The 18,251-nt window shown below is 43.9% G+C and overlaps 1 protein-coding gene across 8 annotated transcripts in view; it reads left to right on the top strand.

The window, feature by feature from the left end:
- Positions 1-18,251, top strand: part of FRMD5 (FERM domain containing 5) — a 331,122-nt gene that overhangs the window by 286,522 nt on the left and 26,349 nt on the right. For all 8 annotated transcript variants that reach the window (XR_013761938.1, XM_079127783.1, XM_079127786.1 and 5 more), the window contains exons 3-7: positions 2,971-3,013; positions 3,226-3,304; positions 12,412-12,509; positions 15,293-15,416; positions 18,156-18,243. Coding sequence is in view for 7 of the 8 variants with exons in the window: in XM_079127783.1 (XP_078983909.1) it covers positions 2,971-3,013; positions 3,226-3,304; positions 12,412-12,509; positions 15,293-15,416; positions 18,156-18,243 (432 nt within the window). In the remaining variant the exon portion in view is untranslated. The remainder of the gene's footprint in view (positions 1-2,970; positions 3,014-3,225; positions 3,305-12,411; positions 12,510-15,292; positions 15,417-18,155; positions 18,244-18,251) is intronic.

The raw sequence follows: 18,251 nt of genomic DNA, 5'->3' as shown, positions 1-18,251 counted from the left end.
AAGCACAAGACCAGAAAAAATGCATTGATGCCAGGAAGCTACATGTCCCCATCCTACTGTTGGCGCCATTCACCATAAAATCGTGAACTGCTTTGTTATACCTAGTGTGTGTTTGGTCTGAGCTTTCTCACCTAAAAAGGAAGTTCCATTACCCTAAAATCTATTCCTCTCCTAGAGGTTGTGGTGTGTGAAACCAAAAGGGCAAAATGTGTCCAATAGATTTTTTTTTTTTTTAGTTAGAACAGAATGTACTTGAGGAGAATCACAACATACATGGAAGTGGTAAAGATTAAAAGGAAAAAGAGATAGAGAGAGAAGGAAATGGGAAAGAGGAGAAATAAACTTTTATTGTACGCCCACTGTATGCCAGGCTCTGCAGTGAACACACACCAGGCCCTTTCAGCTGATGAACATTGAGCACTGAGTTGTCTCAGGTCCCAAGCTAAGAGCCACACTTACGTCATTTCATGTAATCCTTAAGATCAGTGGGACCAGTATTTGTAATTATGATACCCATTCTTCAGGTGAGTAAATAAAGTCTCTGACAGGCTAAGTAACTCCCAATCAAGATAAGTAGCAACGCCAGTCTCAAGCTCAGACCTGTCTGAATGCAGAGCCTGTATAGTTTCTAGGATGCCTCACTGAAATTACACCTGATAGCTTCTGCAAGAGGGTGTCACCTCTGCACCTGGAGGGTGGGGGGACTATGAGAGCAGAGGGTTGTAGGCAAACAGACTTGTAAAGAGAAGTTGCCTTAGACCCATTAATTCATGGTGGAGGTGAAGCAAGTGAGCTCCCAGCTCCTCAGGATGTAAGGTAGTCACAACCCAGCACTAGGGGGGTCCATTCCCACATCACTGCTTGCTCTGCAGGAGTCTCCATGTGTCTGGAACTCTCCTTGTTGCTCCTGGAGGAGCTGCCCTCGTGCCCCCTTCCCACTGTTTCCTGACTCAGACCCAGAGCCTCTGCCTCACCTTGGCTCTCCAGTGCACCCTTCCAAAGTCCCCGGAGTCTGTGTCACTTTGGCCCATTTTCTCAAATGCAGTGGGAAACCCCAGCTCTGTGAATCTTCTTTTCCTCCTCTCCTGAACCTTGCTCCAGGAGCCCACATTATCAGTTTGCTAGGGATTCTGGGACCCAGATTTAGCCAGGCAACTGCAAAAGGCAACTCTGACCATTATCATACTCTTGGGATCCTCTCTAGATTTCATGACTGGACCCTTAATACCCACTTGAACAAGCTGTGACCACCTTCTACTCCCTTCCCAGCCCCTTCCTAACCTCCTCCAACCTTAGTCCTTTCTTGAGCTCTCACTATAATACAAGCTAAAGTCTCTCCAGTTATTGCCAAGGGGAGTAGCCTTTTTGTCATTCAGTTCCATCTGCCCTCTGCTGATAATGCCATTTCAGAGTCCTTCCTTTTAATTTCTATCTTCCCTTGTTTATTTCTTTTAATCTGTCAGCCTAATAGCGAGGGCGTTCTGTTTACTGAGCCCCTGACATTTGCTATGTTCCCTCACTGTACACAATTCCGGTGTGTTTTGAACAGACAGGCCTCCTCCGCCTTCACAGGCACAGCCTGGAACCCCAGTTGTTTCTGTGCAATTTCATCTCTTGCCTTTGCTTCCCTGTGAAGCAGAGCCGCGGTGGGCCATGTAATGTGAGAAGGACCTCTTAACCACATTGAGTGGCTATAATGAGTTGCCAGCCTCGTGGGAACTCAGATCAGATGAAGCAAGAGAGCAGAATGTCAGCCCAGATTATCCATGTGGAGCTGATGGACGAACTGGCTCTTAGTGGGTCCATTAACTGCATGACCCACAGCCCAGCCCAGAAGGTGAGAGCGGGGAATCTAGGGAGACCAGGATGCCGTCTGCATGGCCTTGGCTGCTTTCCTGCCAGAGGGAGGACTCTGCCAAGACATTACACTAAAGGGAAGTAGCCAGAAAAAAGGAAAGTGTGGACCCAGTCTCCTTGTTCATTCAGCAGCTACATGTTGAGCACTGTGCTAGGCATAGGTGATAACTGTCGTAAATAAAGACAGTGTCCTGCCCTCCTGAAGCTTACATGGAGGGGACTTAAGCTACTTATGGGTAATCAGACCTCAAATAACAGCGGTTTTAGCCCTCTCCAAATTGGCAAGGTACCTGCTTAGCATAAAAGCAACAAATATCAATCATGAATTTTATGAAGTACCCATGTAGAATTAAGAAACAGATATAAAATGATCTCATTGCTTCCTTCCCCCAAACATAAGTACCACAGGGGAAAATGTATCCCACTATATCCTGTGAACATCCCAAGAAACAGGATAGAATTCTACACATTGGTTGCAGTTAATTATCTTATGAAACTTAGACTTTAAACATCCCTGTATGCCAAGGAATCCTGAGTATGTGTTCTCTAACACAAGGGCTGGCAATCTATGTTACTCAAACAAAAATGGAAATATATGCCAGCCATCTCTGCCTCCTCTCCATTTATGAAATTTCCTCTTGTCAATACCTTCTAAAGTTGCTACCAATGGCCTCTATCCCACTTTTTTGCAACCTCCCCACCCAAAAAACATTAGTACACAACACACACCACCCAGTAAGCACAGCATTTCCCTGCTTGGGGCAGGTGGGCCTTTGTCCCCACCACACAGATGTAGAGTTCTTGATGCCTGCTGGCATGCCAGGAACATGGCTCAGAACATTGGCATCCTGCTGTATAAAGAAGGCAGACTTTCCAGGGAAGCCCAGAGACGGCATGTGAAACTGGAGCTATTCCCCGCTTCACAGCTGGCTCCTTGGGGAGCTTATTTCAGAAAATCATATCACTCTTTACTCTCCAAGCCTTTATTTCACAAGCTTTTGGACAGCTTTTACCCTAGGCTATGATGTGTCTACTTATTTCAATTGGATAAAACAAGTTACACTTGACACTGCTGCTCATTAGGGTTTTCATGTCCTGCATTCTCTGTTTCAGCATTGGTTGGAGTTTACAAAGTCGGTTGTGAAGCAACTGAGATGTAAGTATTCTGTATGAAAAAACTAAAGGCTCACCCCTGGGGCGGGTGGACGTACCTCCCAAATGTCAGAAGTCTACATATATAATTTTCCCTTCCTCTAAGTATAAGCTGGCCCTAACTGAGGATTTTCTTCTAGAGGTTTAGAGGCCTCAGCATCTCGGGGACATCTTCTGGTAGAGGGTCTCCCCTAATGGATACCTTTTTCTCTGCAGCCCAGCCTCCATTCACCATGTGCTTCCGTGTGAAATTTTACCCTGCAGACCCTGCTGCTCTGAAAGAAGAAATAACCAGGTGAGGCTGCACATGCTACCCCCAGCTACTGAGACCTGTTGGAAAGGGGACTGTGACCTCAGATCCTCTGATGTGGCCACTCCTAACTCTTTACGAAGGAAATATTTAGGAAGGAATGCTTCCTAATAGAACCTGCTTTTGTATTTCATTGCCACATTCTTTCTGTGCTCCCCGCTCAGTGGAACTAGAGCAGCATGAACTTCAAATGTGAATACTTCATTTGAGTGCTCACTCTGAGGGAACCTAGAGTAACTAATTAATCAAAAGCATCTTTCTCGTACCTATGATGTGGCTGCTTTAGACATTTTTGGAGAGAGCTATGTTGCTACTTATTGTGGGGGTGGAAGATAGACTCCAGCAGTCTAGTGGATGTTCCTAGGAAATGGCAAGGCCTGATATTGAAAGACAAGCTAGAAAAATACTGAAGATTCTAAATTCAATTGCATAAACTCTGGTATGCCATTGGACCAGGTCCATGATAAACTCTTTATTGTGAGGATCATGTTCTGAGGCAGACAGACAGTTGCATAGCATGAATTCTGTCTCATCCAGCACCTCTCAAGGATGAGAAAGCCTCTGTGACCACAACCATTCTGAAAGAAGGTCAGTGAATAGGAACTTCAGAGCTTCCCCAGGGTTTTGTACATCGGAGCCAAATTCACACTGAAAGTCTCACCTCAAAGATTCAGAATCTCTCTATAACAGGGATTCCTTATTTCCATGTAAGCAAAATCTTGGTGTTACCTATCTATAGCAGGTGGGGGCCATATTGAAGAGGTACTGCCAGGGAGTTGTAGATCTGAAGAAGAGATGGCACCAACAGCTCAAATCCCCTCCCTGAAATCTTGGAGATGGCAAAGATAGGAATGAGACTGTTATTGTCAAATTGATGGCTTATCCTGTAAGATTTGAAGATCTATTTCTGGATCCTGAACTACTTAGGAAAAACCCAAAGAAAAGAAAGAAGAGGGAAGAAGGAAGGAAGAATATAGAATTACTTTCATTTCCACTCTGAAGAGCATACTTTCTATCAGGTGAAAAGAGCAAAAGTTCCAGGTGTGGTGGCACACACATGGCACCCCAGGTACTCTGGAGACCAAAGCAGTAGTATTCCAAGTTCAAGGCCAGCCTGGGAAATTTGCAAGAACCTATCTCAGAATAAAATAACATAAAATAAAAGGGCTGGGGGGGATGCAACTCAGTGGTTAAGCACTTGTCTAGCATGTGTAAGGCCCTGAGTTCAAACCCCAGTACCAGAAAAACAAAAAACACAACCAAAAACAAAAACAAAAAACAGAAGAGAGGAGAGAGAGAAAAGAGCAAAATTTCTCTAAGAAGGGAAATCAGGAAATGGAAAAGAAAAGGGCGAAGAGCAGGAATAAGCAGTACAAGAAGTAAGGAAGTAGGACAAGGAGGGAAAGTGGCTTCTTCACAGGGAACCAGCATGGGTTGTGGGAATCTTCTGATGGAGTCAGAAAGATCCTGCACGGAGCAGTGTGCACCCACCTACTTTGAAGCCCCGAGGATAGTGGGGTGTGTATTAACTAGAACCAAATACCATGTTCCTTACAGGGCATAGAAAATACAGAATCTGCTTATCCACAGGGAAGTGGGGTGACTCCCACTTGTGTCTAAAAACTAACCCCATCCATATTAATGAGTAACCCTACAGCTTCAGGCTAAATGGGGGTAGAGCCACTATTGTTAACAACTTAACCAGAGGGGAGTGTTATGAAAGTGCTAGCCTGTCCACTTCAGTTCTGAGCCCCGCCCCTCTCTGTTGAAAGTGCCAGAGGAGACCCACAAGTCTGTGTGCCTGTTCACATACCAGAGCAGACTTAACACATTTTTTACTGAAAGCACAGTTCCTCATATCATAACACCAAAATCAGGATTACCTGGCCTCCACTTCCCTGGACCAACAGCGGGGCTAAACAGATAGAAGTAACACAAATGTGTGAGCTACCAGTGAGTAACCAGAAACATGGCTTTCTAATTTGATTGAAGGACAAAATTAGGTGGTTATATTGGTTTTAAAAGGAGCTTTTAATACAGTGTTCCAAATCAAATGTCACTATCTTATATTAATGTTCAGACCTTCCTACTCAAGAAGCAGAATAAACCTGGGAGTTAAGGACCAACAGGTTATTTTTTGGCTATTGAGCTTGGACAGAAGATATTTAACCTCTCCGATCTTTGGGTACCTCATTTATAAAATGGAGGTAGTAATATCTATTCTCTTAGGGTTGTTGGGAGGATTAACTACTATACTAGTCTATTTCGCTTCTTGAAACGCCCCCAGTGAGCCTTGCTGTGAGCAACGGCTCAATGTGTTTGCTGCTAGATTGATTACATGCTCCATGTAAGTGCGTCATTGGGATTGTGGCCAGGCCTCTCACCAAGTCAGCAAACTTCCTGGACACTGGCAGGTTTATGAGCTCCTCTCCCATCTGCATGCATTCGTGATAATCATCTTGGGTAATTTCCCCTCCCTCTTCATCTCACCAGTCTTCCTTCCCAGCATTGTCAGTGGCATGGGCCACAGGGTGCCTGGGTCTGATTTGTGCCTCCCCTTTCTTGGGGCATTCTGCTGGGCCATGGAATTAGCAGTCTTTTTCATTCACATCCCTACTGTTCTTAAGAGAGTAGGTACCTTCCCCAGCCTCACTCCATACCCATAATTCATTCCTGGCTTAGATTCCTTTATCCCACCTTCCTGCCAAACTAATTTAGCTGTCAGTGGGTTTTTTTCCTGGCAATGTTGGTCCTAAATTTCACTGCCATCTCAGCCATTCCTATAAAGCCAGATTGAGAAAAGGGGATGAAGTAGGGAGTAAAGAACTGTGCTTCAATTCATGTCTTGGATTCTTCCCAGAGGATAAATTTAGTTTCCAAATCCTAATTAATTTCTTTTGTCATTGTTTCTAAAGTAATAGATTTTCTTGTCTAGGCTGGAGAGAAGACTGAGAAAATGTGGGATTAGACACCAGATTTAGCTTTTTGCAGGACTGAAGGTATATGAACTCTTTGGAAAGATCAAGTGATAGAAGGAAACAGAGTGCAAGTGGAGCCTCACCGTATAGGGAAGCAAAGTGTCTGCCACACACCAGGTGCTCAAAACACTTAATACAGAGAGTGAGTGTGTACATTAATGAATGTGTTTGAGTCAGTTTTTCCACCACTGTGATGAATAAGAACAATTTTAGAGGAGAAAACGTTTATTTAGTGCTCATGTTTCAGAGGTCTCAGTCCATAGGTAGCTGGCTTTTTTCCTCAAGGCCCTAGATAAGGCAGAACATCATGGCAGAAAGGCATGGATGAGGAAAACAGCTCAGGACATCACACCAGGAAGCAGAGAGCAACTACTCCACTCACAGGGATGAAAAATATACGTACCCCAGAGGCCTGCCGCCAATGACCCACCTCCTCCAGTTACATCCTACCCACCTTCAGTTACCATCATTTAATCTCTACCAGGGGATTAATGCTTTGATTAGGTTAAGACTTTCATAACCCAATCATTTTCCCTCTAAACTTTCTTGCATTATCTCATACATGAGCTTTTGGGGAATACCTAATATCTAAACCATAACAAATGGAATCATTAGGTTATTTATTCTTTCAGTAAACATCATTTGAGCCTAGCTTAGGCTAAGGTGGATTGGCAAACTTCTTCTATAAAGACCCAATAGTAAGTAGTTTAGTTTTGGGGGGCCATATGGTCTCTATCGCAACTACTCAATTCTTGTAGTGTGAAAGTAGCCATAGACGATACATAAATGAATGTGCAAGGCTGTATTCCAAAAAAATGTTATTTCCTGGAAAGTCTGGCAGTGAGCTATAATTTGCTAACTCCTACTTTAAGAAATCAGAAAGACCTGGGTTCAAATCCTGGATTGTTCTTTAGCCATAGACAAGCAAAATATCCATGAGCACTTAGCTTCCCCATCTATTAAACAGGAACAAAAATGATAGTTACCTCAGAATTGTTTTGAGGATTAACTCATTAAGTCCCAAGTTTTCAATTCTGTGAATATTTCAGTGAACTTGACACAGGTGCATTAAAATCAGTTGTAAACGATAATCTAAGGCTTATATATCCTTTATATATATGTTCGTATATATGTAAATATGTGTATTTTTTCAAACACTAATGATTCACCTATTTTCTCAAAACAATAAAACTCTAAAAGCACATATTTATTTCAGAAGTTACTATAAGTGTATTTGTTGCTTAGTTTAAGTTTTTATAGGTGTCCCACATCTGGGACGATGGGACAGAATGATTTAAATAGAGGTGTGCATGAGCAACAGTGCAGTGTGGGGCACACAGCATGCACTCAGTAAATGTGGGTCATCGTCCTTATTATCTTGGTTTACCGTGTAGCTGTCTGTCTCCCCCCACTGAAATGTAAGTTCCATAAGAGCAGGGTCTCAGTTCTGTTCCCTTGTGCATTATTCCCTGTACCTGTGACAGTGCCTGGCACACACAACACATCAGAATGGATGGATGGATAGAAGGAAAGAAGAATGGGTGGGTGAATGAATAGATGAAGGAAAGGAGAGAGGGAAGAAAGAACAGAAGTAAAGCAGGATGGATAAGCTACGTACAAGATACACAGACTTTCTAGAAGAATGTTAAAAAATAAATAAAGCATAGTCTCTGACTCCAAGCAGCTTATCGTCTAGTATAAGACGGGAAGACACCCTAAGCATAATGATAGGGAAAAGGACAGTAAGAAATAGAGGAAGCCAGTGGTAAAGAACATTGAAGGGACTGGTGGTGCATGCCTGTAATCCCAGGAGGCTGAGGCAGGAGGATTACAAGTTCAAAGTCAACCTCAGCAATTTAGTGAGGCCCTAAGCAATTTAGCAAAGCACTGTCTCAAAAATGAAAGGACTGGGGATGTGGCTCAGTGATTAAGCAACCAAGCAACCCTGGTACCAAAAAAAAAAAAAAAAAAAAAAAAGAACATTGAAGGGAAGGTGGAACAAAAGAAACTTCTGAAAGAAACTCTAAGGAGCCTCCAGTGCCAGAACTCACAGTCTGTAACTCTGGAAATACCTGTGTCTTCATCCCCACTGTCTGATGTGAGAAAGTACCATGCCAAGTTCAATATCTATGTTAGAGAAAAGCTCAGGTTTTCATTGCTTGTCTTTTAGGCTCTTACTCATTCTGTCCTATTTTATGCTCCTTGAACTTAAAACAACACTAGCATTAAAACAAAACTGGAGCTGAGCATGGTAACACATGCTTGCAATCCCAGCTACTGGGGAAGCTGAAGTGGTACGATTGCAAGTTTGAGACCAACCTCAGCAAGTTAATGAAATTCTACCTCAAAAAGAACTAGGCTATGGCTCAGTGGTAAAACACCTCTGGGTTCAATCCCCAGTATGAAGGAAAGAAGGAAGGAAAGGAGGGAAGGAGGGAGGGAGGGAGACTCTTTAAAGTCAGGAAGAGATAAGCAAAGTTAAAAAAAAAAGTTTCCTCAGGAGCCAGCTTGTTATTTTATAACTGATTTCTTCTTCAGACCTGTAAGAATTCCTCTGTGATGGCAAAGTGTTCTGGCTTATTTAGGACCCCTTTTCTCTAACCTGGTAAAAAACTGAATTGCCAGGAGGAGAGCAAAAGCACTGGGCCCCAGAGTCAAGGGGCCTGAATTCTGACTGCTGCGTGACCTCAGAAAGTAACTCCACATCCCTGGACTTGTCTCCTCAGCTATATGAAGGGAAGTGGGCTCTTTCACTCCTGTTACAAGTTTCTGCTGGCTTGGCTGGGCAGGCTGCCCCAGCAGGCCAGTCCCTCACCTGGCAATACACAGTGGCCCTGGTGACTGAGCCTTGGCAACAAGATGGTTTTCCTTAGGCCATGTGTGGTGAAACAGCATGGTAGGGTTCCTTGGGAATGGGTTTGAGGACGCTGAGTTAGGGGGGACATATTTTCATAACTAACAGCCCATGTGGCTGTTACCTCCTCAGTAAACAAAACAACAGGAGCCACTGGCAGAAAAGAAAGGGCTTGTGCCATGCTCTCCCTTGAAGCCATCTGTGGATTTTTTCCAGGAGCTCATTTCTTCTTGTCCTCTAAAGAAGGTGATTTGTTTCTTTAGGATGTGGACTTGCCCCTCCCTCCTCCTCTTCCTCCTCTCCCCTCTTCCTATTCTCCCCACCCTTGCTTAAGAATGCCCTAAGGCTTTATCTTTGATCTCCCTGCAGCTGTTCTATCACCAGAAGTCAGTAGGAACCACCCCTGGCCCCAGCTGTGAAAAACCTTGTCTCCATTAGGCTCAGCTGAGGCCCTGCCAAGCACCCATCTAGACGGTAGCTCTCAGTGTGAGGGAGCATCTCCCCGGGGGTGGTGCTGGAAGCGGCAATTGGAAACTCTAGTGTGGCCTTTGCAAACCACAGCAGCACCCCTTCACACAGTTCCTGACGAGCTTCCCACAGGAGGATGGATGTTCCTTTGCCTGCCCAGTCTGTTTTTAAATATCTCCTTTAGTCCAGTATGTTCTGTCCCTGGGTTTTGGGCACTGACAAGCAGAGTGGCATGGGAGGAGTGGCGGTTGAATCCAGGCCTGGGGAGTGCTCAGTGAGTAAGGGGCAAAAGGTTTGCATTCACATCCTGCCAGAGCCTGGGGAAGGTAGGAGTTGGAACAGTGAGAGGCAGAGAAGTGCTAGCTTTCTGTCTCCCACACACCGTGTGGCATTTCACTGTGGGAAGCAAAGTGAAGACAAGCTTGATTTGGTAGATCTATCTTAATTATTCACTCAGCATGACGTCTGTATTCCTTGGGGTTTTTCTTGGCAAACACTAGGGCAGAGTGGGTTTGGTGGGAGGAGGGAGAAGGATTCCAGGCTACAGTACTCACCTTCCCTTTGGTTTGAGGAAGATGGTCCATCCCAATGTGGTAAGAAGGATGCTTTAGAATTTTCTCAGGAAAGTGCTTCCTAAAGTTTCATCTACATACAAATCACCTGGGGATCTTGTTAAACAGTGCAGGTATAGAATGGACCTAATAGTCTGCGTCTCCACAAGCTCCCAGGTGATGCTGATATCATCGCTGATATGTAGCTATACTCTGAGGAGCCATTTTACGTGATAAAGGATGTGGAAATATTCTTCAATCTGAAAACTCTAACCTCCACTAGTCTAAGGAGGGCCCATTTTCTTTTGGTTCTGACTGGTGGAATTTTAAGGGATTTTCGCTACATTTCAAGTTTCTGTGGATCAAGAATTCAGGAGCAGCTTAGCTGGGTGGTTCTGGCTCAGGGTCAGTCATGAGGTTGGCGGAGACTGCAGTCATCTGAAGACTTGACTGGGGCTGGAGGATCCCCTTCCAAGAGGGTGCACTCACATGGCTGTTGGCAAAAAGCCTCAGTTCCTTACTGGCTGTTGGCAAAAGGCCTCAGTTGCTCACATGGGCCTTTCCATATAGCAACTTAGGCAGATGCAAGCAGAGTGAGTGATCCAAGAAAAAGTATGAGGAGGAAGCTACAATGAGTCCATGCACCAGTCTCAAAAGCCAGACCTTTCCCTTCTGTTTTATTCTATTACTAGAATTGAGTCACAAAGGTCAATCCACACTCAAAAGAGGGAGGATTAAGCTCTACCATATGAAATTAGGAATATCAAATTCTTTGAGGACCTAGTTTTAAAGTATAACAGAGACTCTCTGACCAGGGGCCACCATGGGAGATGACCCATTTGAGAGTGATGGACCTCAATCTCACAGGTTTGCTCTTCTTAGGAAGATTATGATCATCCAAGATCACATCCCTTGTGAAGGCATTTCAAAATGTAAAGTCATCAATTCCATTCTACTGTGACAGGGTGCATTCCACTACTTGTGAAACTACAAAGCAGTTACAGTGCAAGGGGGGCAGTAAAACATGATGGTAAAGAACCACATTCAGGAGTCCAGCAATCCTGAATTTGAGTTCCAGCTTTGTTACTTAGTTGTGTGTCGATGAGAGGAACACTGACACTTCAGATTATCTGGAAGAATGGGGTTAGCAGTAGTGCCTGTCTCAAAGTGTTATATGAAAATTAAATGAGATATTAAACATAAAGTATGTGCTGGGCATGGTGGCACATGCCTATAATCCCAGCATCTCAGGAGGCTAAGGCAGTAGGATCATGAGTTCAAAGCCAGCCTCAGAAACTTAGTGTGGCCCTAAGCACTCAACAAGACCCTGTCTCTAAATAAAATAGAAAAAAGGGCTGGGGATATGGCTTGGTGGTTAAGCACCTCTGAGTTCAATCCCCAGTACCAAAAAATACATTAATTAAGTAAGTGTGTAACACCTGGACCTGCAGACAGTAAGTGCTCAGCATGTTAGTTGCCTGGGGCTGGAGGATCCCCTTCCAAGAGGGTGCACTCACATGGCTGTTGGCAGAAAGCCTCAGTTCCTTACTTGCTGTTGGCAAAAGGCCTCAGTTGCTCACCATGTGGGTATTAGCTCCTGTTCTTTTTATCCTGCCTCCTCTAAGGCCAGGTTACTTATTTGAAGAGATGTTGGCCTCAGGTTTCTGCTTGATTTTCATGCTTCCTTCACCCGTGCCTCCTCTTATACTTTATTCATATTTGGACAGGTCTGGTTGACTTGTGCCAATAATCACAGGTTGTTTCCACAAATGGACAGATTCCCTCAACAAGCCAAGGTACAACTCTTGAGTTAGTTCCTTCACCCTCTGATCCACTTGACCAGGGCAGAAGGAAGCCAAATTTGTCCATCTCTAATGGCATGGTTTTCTTTTTCAGTACTGGATGATGGGGCTGGCTCCTTCCAAATCCCAGCACAGGGGGCAGGGGTGGGTTGGGGGCAGGAACGGGGCTTTTACCAGGAAGTGCCATTTCTATTTTGAGCCACCCAGGGAAATAAACAGGTTGTTTTGAATTTAACCTCAAACCAGTTCAGAGCGAAGTGTTGAAAAGAGTCACCAGGGAAATGGAAAATGCATTTTTTCTATGGTATGTTTTGAGATTTTTTTAAAAACGTAGTAAAAGTGTCCTGACAAAGATTTTGATGGGCTTATATTACATATTTATGTCTTTAAAGCAATCAAAGAAATCTTTTCTCTAGTTCATTCTCTGTTTTCCCTCCAGGTATTTAGTCTTCCTACAGATCAAAAGGGATCTCTACCATGGCCGCCTCCTCTGTAAAACATCTGATGCTGCCTTGTTAGCAGCTTATATACTTCAAGGTAATGACTTTTGACAAGATAAATTTGCTTTTCATGCTAAGTCCTGATTACATTATTTCAGTTACCACAGATGACTACTTCTTGGATCTAGACAGTACCTAGTTTGAAACAGAGTCCAAGTTAGAGGATTTTGTGCAGGTTCCCTGGAGCCAGAAAGCACAGAGAGAGTACTCAATCCTACACCCGTTCCTAAGGTCTTACTGCCAGCCCCATAAGTCCTTCTGACTCTATAGGAGATTTGCCCTTGGTTGGTAATGTTACTGAGACTCTGGAGAGTAATTGAAATCAATTTTTTCCTATCCTCTCATGCAAATCTCTTAAGATGTGAAGTGTCTTTGAATTCTAGTATCTATTTTAGAGACCTTTCAGCTCAGAGTGCTCAACACTAAAAGTGTTTCCAAGATGTGCTAATCAGAAAGAGTTCAGCCTCACACAGCTAATGCCCAGATTGGCCTTTTTTTTTTTTTTTTTTTTTTTTTGCAAAAACAGTAGGAGAGTCATGCACTCTTCACATATGTCCCCTTATCCTTTCACGAAATGCTGAGGACACCCAAGTGCCACTTCTTGGATTTTTCTTAGTCCTTAGAATGAAACTCATTACAACTGGATCTTTTGGATCATAGCACTAAAATCATGACGTTTCCATCAAAGAATTTGAACTCTTACTTGGAAATAATGTGAACTCGCAGAAGCAACTTTATAAAGAGAAACTGAAAAGTGCTTGCCAATAAGAAACTAAAGTCCTTCTGGCAGGAGAAATATCACAACTGTGTTAAGAATATAAAAGTCAGCCTATTGCCATTTTGACTTTCTGAGACTATGTTTTAAAAATCAGCTAAATGGAAAGTCTAGCAGGTGCTTGCTTATTTTAAGGTACCCAAAGGGTACCCTTTCCTTTTTAAAGAGAAAGCCTGGGGGCTGGGGAGATAGCTCAGTCGGTAGAGTGCTTGCTTTGTAAGCACAAGGCCCTGGGTTTGATCCCCAGCACCCAAAAATAAATAAATAAATAAAGAGAAAGCCTGGCCTGATCTAATGTAATTTTAAGCTCTAGTGTTTTCTTCAATTTTACCCTGATAATCATCTTGAATGCTACTACTTCTTTCTTTTCTTTAAAGAAGTACTTGATGTCCAACATAAATATTTTCCATTTGGTACTTTCTACATAAAATCAAAATAAATTACTCCGAAGTTCAAGGTCACTACAGACTCCAGGGAAAACTGTTGGTCTCTTGCTAAGCAATAGAAATTCCCAAGTAATTTGAAAAGCACTGTGAGTGTTACTGAAAGCTCGGTCCTTGTCCCCAATGCCAATCCAATAATGAGAACACGGTTTTGAGAAAAAGGAAAAAGAAAGTTTATTGCTTTGCTACCAAAGGAGAAGCACAGGGACTCCTGTCCCAGAGGCTGTGATTCTACCCATCAAGGGGAGCTGGCGATTTTTAAAGAAGTGATTCAAAGACTATATTCCACTGTTCTGAGAAGTTGTAACTCACTTGTTAATTTGGGAGATAATCATTTCTGAGATCTTCTGGTGCCTTCCCCAAAATCTGGATTATTTCTCTCCTGTCATGGGTGTGTGCTCAAGGACATAACCCTGCCTAGAAGAAAGGTAATCCTGTTTCTCCTGTGATTAGAGGGGGAGAGATTAGGGAGGACAGGGAGAGAAGAAGAGAAAGAAACATGTCCATTTAAAAAATAGTCACTATGGCAGAGCAGCAAGGGCTATATTCAAAGCCTAAAGTGGACCATGGTTAAATGAGTATTTGCAGTGAAAAAGCCCAAGCACAAGAATAATATTAGCTGTGGTAGGAAGAAAGACATGTTTTCCTCCTGATATTTGCTCCCCTCTTGTCTGAAGCAGTCATGACTTTCCCAGGGAAGGAGAGGACAACCACAAAGCAACTGGAACCTCCTCCTTCCTTTTGTCATACCCAGAAGGCTCCCTGCAGAGCACTTCACATGGAGAAAGCTGGATTCTGACCTGGAGCTCAGTGGAAAGCACCGTGGGCCCACAGCCCTCCCAGAGTTCTGTGATCTGAGATCTCAAGAGCTTTGAACTGCTCTGTGCATGGCTGGAAGAGAAAATCCCTCCTTGAGAAAAAACCTTAGAACTAAATAAAATCAAAATAAATTGCTTATTACTGCCTTAGAAAGCAGGGCATTGAGAAATCAGCTCAGAAATCTTGGTTCTCCTGAACTTTTTGATGACACTCTGGTTCTTATAGCCTGGCACACGGTCAGCCCTCAGTGAATATTGAAATTTGCTTTTTTAAAAATTTGATTTGGACTAAGGGTTAAGTTCTGAAAGTAGATCATGGCTCACTCATCAACTGGCTTCATCCCTACTAAAATCCTCAAAATGAGATTTAGATTTCTGCCTCAGGCCCAGAAGCTCTGTCTTCCTGATCAAGCTCATCATTTCCTGATGTCCCATAGAGCACTGCTCCCAGGCCCCACACCTCATGACTGAGTGGCTGAGGACCATGGTGCAGCCCTTTGCTCTTTTATTGCAAATTTACTTGTGGGTGACCTCAGAACACAGGGTCAGCCCTACTTTTTCTCTGCTTAGACTTAAATGTCAGCTCAGTGTGCACAACTGGGAAAACAAAGGTGGACATGCTCCTAAGGCACCTGCCCTCTGCCCAACTGTGCTTGAGATCCATTGCCCTTTGTAAAATCTGATGTGTGCTTTGGCTGCTACTCTGTGTGTTAATTTCTTGTTACTTTGCCAGTGAGGATTTGCCTGTCTCCGTGATTGTTTTCTTCTACCTTCCTTTTAAAAGCCGAGATTGGAGATTACGACCCAGGGAAACACCCTGAAGGCTACAGCTCCAAGTTCCAATTTTTTCCTAAACATTCAGAGAAGCTGGAAAAGAAAATTGCTGAAATTCACAAGACAGAACTCAGGTGTGTGATGCTCCCTGGCCTTCCTGACCCTGGGATGTACCATTTTCAGTGATCTACTGACAACATAAGCCCAAACTCTGTGGGCTCACTCTCAAAGAAGAGTGGTTTAGGCCAAAGCTTAAAGGCAAGAAAAAAGTTGTTTATGTGTTGTTGGGGAAACAGAGAGGGTTTAGGCTTTGGGAGGTTTTGCTTCATTAGATAAACGAAGGGGGCTGGGATTATAGCTCAGTGGTAGAGCGCTCACCTAGCATGCGTGAGGCCCTGGGTTCGATCCTCAGCACCATATAAATATAAAATAAAGGTATAGTGTCCATCTACAAAAAGAAATAAAAAACAAAAAAAAAAGATAAATGAAGGTACAGAGAGAAGCATGAACTGGGTTTAGTAAGGGGAAACTCAACCAAAAGAAAAGAAGATAGGGCTAAAGGTGTGGTTTAGTGGTAGAACAACTGCCTAGCATGCCTGAGGCCCTGGGATCTATCCCAAGTAGAGAATGAGGTGTTGACTTGGGTTATTAAAAAGATAATATAAAAATAAATTAAAAAGTAGGCCTCTGATGTCCGACTAGCAGTGACAGGTAGCAGGTAGCTTCTAGTCAGAAGATGGATCACACAGGGCCGGCCCCTGACTCACAGATGCAGTGGGGTGCCCTGAGGACATTTTGATCTGGGGGTCTGCGTCTTTAACACTGCCTAACACCCCTACCCATCCTGCCTGGAGTCCCTGACCCCACACAGGGGAGAAGTGGCTTCAAATGTGGAGTCTTGTCTTACTCAGCTTCTCTTAGTCTGCCCAGAATTGTAGAATTCCATAAAGCAGCATTAATGCATCTTTTTACCCACATGAAATAGGATCTGCGACAAAAACTCATTTTAAAGAGCAACAGTAGGGTGTTTGGGCTCCATTCAGTGTGTCACAATGGAGCACAGATCCCCCAAACTGACAACTATGAAAAGAAACAGTATATGCAATAGAACATCATAAAATAACAAAATGTTATGTCACCATTTTAACACATTACATACAATTTTTAAAAATCTTTTAAAATATCTGTGTGTTCACTGTTCTGAAGAAGGGCTGTACTGGGGAGAAGGGGTGTTTCTAATAATATTAAACAGAAACTAGTTCCTTCCCTTCCCCCATCCAAATCCCCTTCACTTCCTAAGTCTCACCAATGAATGTAACCCAAAGCCTCCTGAGCCTTTGTAAACAGTCCCTGTGCCCGTTGTGGGTGGCAAGCCAGGTTCCAGACTCTAGAGGAACAGAGATACCTATCAAAGGTTATCATCTTGGGTGTTTCCACCTCTCCCTGTGCAGGGCCCCATGGTTCCTCTCATCACTCTGTTGGAGAAATAGTGACCCCTTGTGGTAAGATCAGATTAAACAGACCTGTGTGAGGTCTCACAGTTCCTTCACACACTAGGGATGAGCAGGAACTGCCCAGAGGGTAGTAGAGAGGAGAGTCCTCCAGAAACCTTGTTCAAGGCAGGAGATTCCCCCAAGAAATGATGCCAGCTTTGGGGGCAGGGGCCCTAAGATTTTGGCCAATCCAGGGTGAATGGAGCCCACAATGCCCACCACCCTATACACAGGGAATGAGGATACTCCCTGGAAGATACAGTGATGCTCTGGGCATCTCTGGTGCCAAGCCCTTTGCCTGCCACAAAAAGTATTTTTCCTGTATCTTGGGTTCACTGGCAGACAGGAGTCAGCCTTCACACTAATATGTACTGACCCAGGTCCAGCCTCACCTTCATAGTGTAAAAAACATTTCTGTGCTTCCTTTCTCCAACTCTGATACGAATTCCTGAGAGCCCAGGCATGTGCCTTTTTTCTTGGTAGATTTTCCAGCAAGTAACACAGAGGATGGCATATAAAGGTGCTGAGCGAGGCCTGTTCAGAGGGACACCGGCCTCTTTCTCACTTGGGTGAACTTGTCTTCCTTCCCTGCCATATTACTTGGCCAATGATAAACTTAGAAATGAGCAACTTTCAGTCCTGCCCACCAGCCATCCGAGTTAATGACATCATGCTGCCTGCCCTTCCTCACACCAAAGCCAAGCCCACATCTGCAGAAGCCCATCTGCTCTTCCAGGGCTCTGCACCCATGTGAGAGCCTGATGGTGATCCTGTCCCTGGTTCTGTGGTGAGCTTATCAACACAGCTGCAAAAGAGGCCGCCGGGAAGAGAGTGATGCTAAGGGCTCTTTGAAGATGGCTGGGATCCAGAGCTGATTTTTTCCTTTTCCAGTTTATTTCCTTTTCATGGTACCACCCTATGGACAAGCAGAGCTGTTATGGAGTGTGGGGAACACAGTGTGATCTCCTAGATTATAGAAAAACCTAGAGCCTACATCCAAGCTACAGATGTGCTTTGTCCCCACAATGTTCAAAATTGTGAAATACCACAAAATCAGTACCTCTCTCATGTGCTTATAATCTGAGAGCTTAGGCACAGCTGCATTCATTAGATGCGGGGGAACATTCCCTATTGAGCATAGTCCCCACTACTCCCTATTGTTCACATTCAGCCCAGGTGATTCATTATGTAGCCTGCCTCATCTGAAGGTCTTGACTCTAGTCTTGAATCCCTGAAGTTGTTCCTAAGACCAAGGAGGGATCATATTCTATGGAAAACTGGAGGTATGTGGCTCACCCAGAGCACTTTTTAGTACAGTTTACCTCAGAGGAAACTCTGAGAACAGGAAGCCCTAAAATCATCTCATTTTCTTTATTCCAGTGGTCAAACACCAGCAACATCAGAGTTGAACTTCTTAAGAAAAGCACAGACATTGGAGACTTACGGGGTGGATCCTCACCCATGTAAGGTAAGAGT

This window comes from Sciurus vulgaris (assembly GCF_902686455.1).
Source record: "Sciurus vulgaris genome assembly, chromosome: 2".
Taxonomy (NCBI): domain Eukaryota; kingdom Metazoa; phylum Chordata; class Mammalia; order Rodentia; family Sciuridae; genus Sciurus; species Sciurus vulgaris.
Note: the sequence above shows the minus strand (reverse complement) of the source record. Positions and strands in the feature narration are given on the sequence as shown.